Raw genomic sequence first — 3,765 nt, forward strand, 5'->3', positions numbered from 1 at the left:
GGGGGGGGGGGAAGACAATTTCTCATAATGTTATTAATCCTTATAACATGAAGGGAAGATTTTGATTATTTTTGAATTTTTGAGAAAGAGCTTTGTTTTTTTTGTCTTTTCACGTAGAATCCGAAGCCTCTACTCAGAAGCTTTTCTTCACCCCTTAACAAATCCAAAGAGTCTAATCAGAAGTTCCTAACTTTCACATGTTTCCATCATTTCAAGCTGTTGTATAATTGCAAACTTAGAGAACCAGCGTACGCAGCAGAAAAACTCTCCTTCATACAAAAGCAGGCACGGAATACTAAACTAGAAACGTCGACGAGGAATAGATTTAGGAACTTGTCTATAAATTTTGTTTTCATGTCTTTCTATTTTTGGCATTACATTCCTGTTCGGGCTCTCAAGCTCCAGTCCACGATCCATAAGTATATGTACATACACAGGGACAGAAGGACATACAGCGGAATCACGCATCAGAATGAAGAATAAACAGGTAAAATCTACTACCGACGTGCAGAACCATGAATGCCTGTGATACAAAATTCTGGCCCCCCAGCGCTCAGCTATCCCGTAGAAATACTTCATTGCGCTGTACAGTGTAAAAGCTGCCTCAGAAAAGGAAAATAAAAGAGAATTCTGGGGATTCTGTACAAACCACAAAACTGAGATGGGGATAGGTTATCACAACCATGCACCCCATCCAGGAAACATATGGCACAAACGGTCAGGATCAATTGCATCTTGTATCAGTTGTTGAACCTACAATAGATAACGTATGTTGATTAAGACTAAGCAATTTAGAGAAAATAATTAAGAATCAAAGAAACGACTTTGGTCGGCGACATGATTAGAGAATAGAAAGAAATTTGTAGGAAGAAATGGTGTCAGTAGAAAATTAACTCCAGTCCTTCACCCATTGCCAAAATTCCTTTCGGGGATCGTAGGGTGCATGCTTCCTGCAACCTCCCCTACCCCTCCTCCCCGAAAGAATGCATGAGATGAATAATCATGGCTTCAGAATTTCATGCAAGAGAAAACTTGGGATTTTCGCAACATCAATGGGAGTCTCCATACTGTGTTGCTTGAAAAGTTGACTTTAGAATACCACTGACATGATTCACAGCTTAACAGTGCAATTTTTTTTTTGAAGGACTTAACAGTGCAAATTTAAGAGATGTAGTTTCAGCTTTGCGTCCAGCAAAATTGCTGATGTTAGATTGAACACATACCTGCCCATGAACACTCCTCATTTCACCATCTTCATATCCATCTAGCTTTTGTTTGACACGCAGCAAGGCTCTGGCAGCATCTTTATTGCCTTCATATTCATCTTCGTCAGAGTCCTCCAGACTGGCATCTAAATCGTCATCAATATCCTAGTAAGATAGAAACAAGCCTGTGTGAGAAGCTATACATACACGTTGGCAGCTAGACGCCTAACACCTAGTGATAAACTCAAAGCTTAAAATATTTTTTAAATAAGTTATGAGATTCTAAACATTTTGTTTTGAAATATCATAGGCTCTTTAGAAAAAAAATTTACCAGACGATTTTGCAGAGTTTTCAATAGCTTAAAAGCTCAACCAAACACCCTCTTACTCCACCAAGAAAAAGATCAAGAGGTTAGGTGGAAAAGGTTAACTCAATCTATAAATTCAACTCAAAAGCCGATATTTCCTGTAACAACAAGGAGAGGTAAAATCTCTCCCTTTACCATAAAATACAAAGGAAACAACAATACACATGAGAAAAGCAACTTCCAGTGTTTCTCTTCATGATTCAAGTTGCAAATCATGAGGAATCCTCCGGCCAAAAGTCAGAATTTTCGGTAGCAGGTAGTCAAGAGGGAATATAAGGAAACAAGCATGGCACTCAGCCACAAGTGAAGCTCATTACTCATTACATTGCCAAATTGTAGATCAAATACTTCTGAGTGCATTTTCAGGATTTGGACATCACAATCTACACATACTTAAGAAATTGCATAGCTGCACTCTTAAGTTAAAGTGACAAATAATTAATATTAAAATTTTCATAAAAGGAGGGGTCTCTTTTTATACTTCCAATGACCTAAATAAATAATTCTTTCTTCCAGAATTTCTAATTGTTTATGTTACATTGAAATCCTACTACATAGGAGACATGCAGTGCACTCTGATTGCGTATAGATGAAGTAGATCTACTGATATACCTTTTGGCGTTGCATAGCCTTTAGAGGTGATAGAGCCCACTTGTATAAAGGATCATGGATAAAAACCTGCATAACATTTTCATATTGTGAAGTAATCTGTTACACTATTTAAGATAAAATCATTTATTCACTGATTGCACCTCTATAATTGTAAGTAATGCTTCTTTATTTGTTCGCATGACCGAAAGAGTTTCCTCACAGCATCTTCTAAACACTCCTTCCACCCCAGTTACACCCATACCATCTATGATGTCCCGTGTCAGCCTAAAAGGTACCTGAGAATCACAGTTTAAAACCTTAGTAAAGTTATATTAATCGGAATTGAAAAGCACAACAAAGTGGCAGAAAAACAGGAACATCAAGATAGAACTAACTCTTTCAGGTGTTTTTAGCATCAGGCCTTGCTCAAATGCAACTCCCAGATCAATATGAACAACTTCAGCAGTGGCTTGATCAATCAGGATGTTCATGGAATGTCGATCCCCTAATCCTACGATGTAACCCACCTGCAGGCAATGGAATTGATCTTTATTGCTACCAGATTTGATACTATCATCATTCATCCCCAAATAATTTCATGCTGCTATTTCTCCAAGTAAGGAACAAAAGAAACTACATTGGTTTTGACTTCACAATACGATAATATCATTAAAACAATAGACCAAAGCAATAGAAAATTAAAGAGAAACCATTGAGCTAGCTGCCACGCTTCTTGTATATGCCAGTCTCTTGTCAAACCAATCAGCGGGATCTGAAAACCTCTCCAAGAAGAAGTGATGCATGACTGGCCTGCATTGCATGATAACTTAGCCTAGTTAGTTCACACGTTTAGAATTTAGGTGGTTTCACAAAATTCATGCACCTGAAATTGTCGCACACTTCCTGGAATGCTTTGCGCTTGTTGGTTTCCTACAAAACATAGTATGCACTGATACTGAGATAGCAAGGAATGATGTAATGCATACAATAGCAAGGAATGATGTAGTGCGTATGCATCACATAATTTTGACTCAGAAGATTAAGGTAATTATTCAAGTTGACATATAAAGTTCTTATTTGTGTGCATTGGTATCACTTCACTTGTGAGAAACAAGGAGTTCACTCAAAGAAATATTCAAGGGCAAAATTCATTTAAATAGAAATAAACCATATGATACATACAGTAGTCATATGCTGCCGACATTCCATAAATGTCCAATCTCCTACTCCATAGCGTCCATGAGCTCCTCCATTTCTGGAGCTGGATAGGGTGATTAACATATTCAACATAAGATCATTTTTTGATTCATACACTGTCAATTTACGGAGATGGTTCTTTTACTAACCTTCCAATAAGATATTCACCAAGTGGGAAAGTTCCATTCACCCATTCTAGTACACCAGCGCTGGGAGTAAAAGGAACAACCTGTCAGATCAAGGACAATAAAATTTAGTTTCTGCTGCTGCAAAAAATCACACACAAAAATGCAAGGCAAGACGCATGACGCTTTAGTATAAAAAAGGATTAAACATTCTCTTAGGATATAAATGATATAACTAATTAGAACACAAAATGTGAACTACACAGACTGGTAGATCGC

The 3,765-nt window shown here is 37.5% G+C and overlaps 1 protein-coding gene across 1 annotated transcript in view; it reads right to left on the minus strand.

Moving 5' to 3' along the window:
* Positions 325-3,765, minus strand: part of LOC105157405 (serine/threonine-protein kinase ATM) — a 42,739-nt gene continuing 39,298 nt past the window's right edge. Inside the window, exons 71-79 of the mRNA XM_020692697.1 lie at positions 3,511-3,590; positions 3,347-3,425; positions 3,048-3,094; positions 2,875-2,974; positions 2,560-2,691; positions 2,326-2,460; positions 2,186-2,251; positions 1,224-1,370; positions 325-753 (exon numbers count right to left, since the gene is read on the minus strand). Coding sequence (XP_020548356.1) covers positions 676-753; positions 1,224-1,370; positions 2,186-2,251; positions 2,326-2,460; positions 2,560-2,691; positions 2,875-2,974; positions 3,048-3,094; positions 3,347-3,425; positions 3,511-3,590 — 864 coding nt within the window. The 3' untranslated portion in view covers positions 325-675. The remainder of the gene's footprint in view (positions 754-1,223; positions 1,371-2,185; positions 2,252-2,325; positions 2,461-2,559; positions 2,692-2,874; positions 2,975-3,047; positions 3,095-3,346; positions 3,426-3,510; positions 3,591-3,765) is intronic.

This window comes from Sesamum indicum, linkage group LG3 (assembly GCF_000512975.1).
Source record: "Sesamum indicum cultivar Zhongzhi No. 13 linkage group LG3, S_indicum_v1.0, whole genome shotgun sequence".
In the NCBI taxonomy this organism is placed as follows: Eukaryota; Viridiplantae; Streptophyta; class Magnoliopsida; order Lamiales; family Pedaliaceae; genus Sesamum; species Sesamum indicum.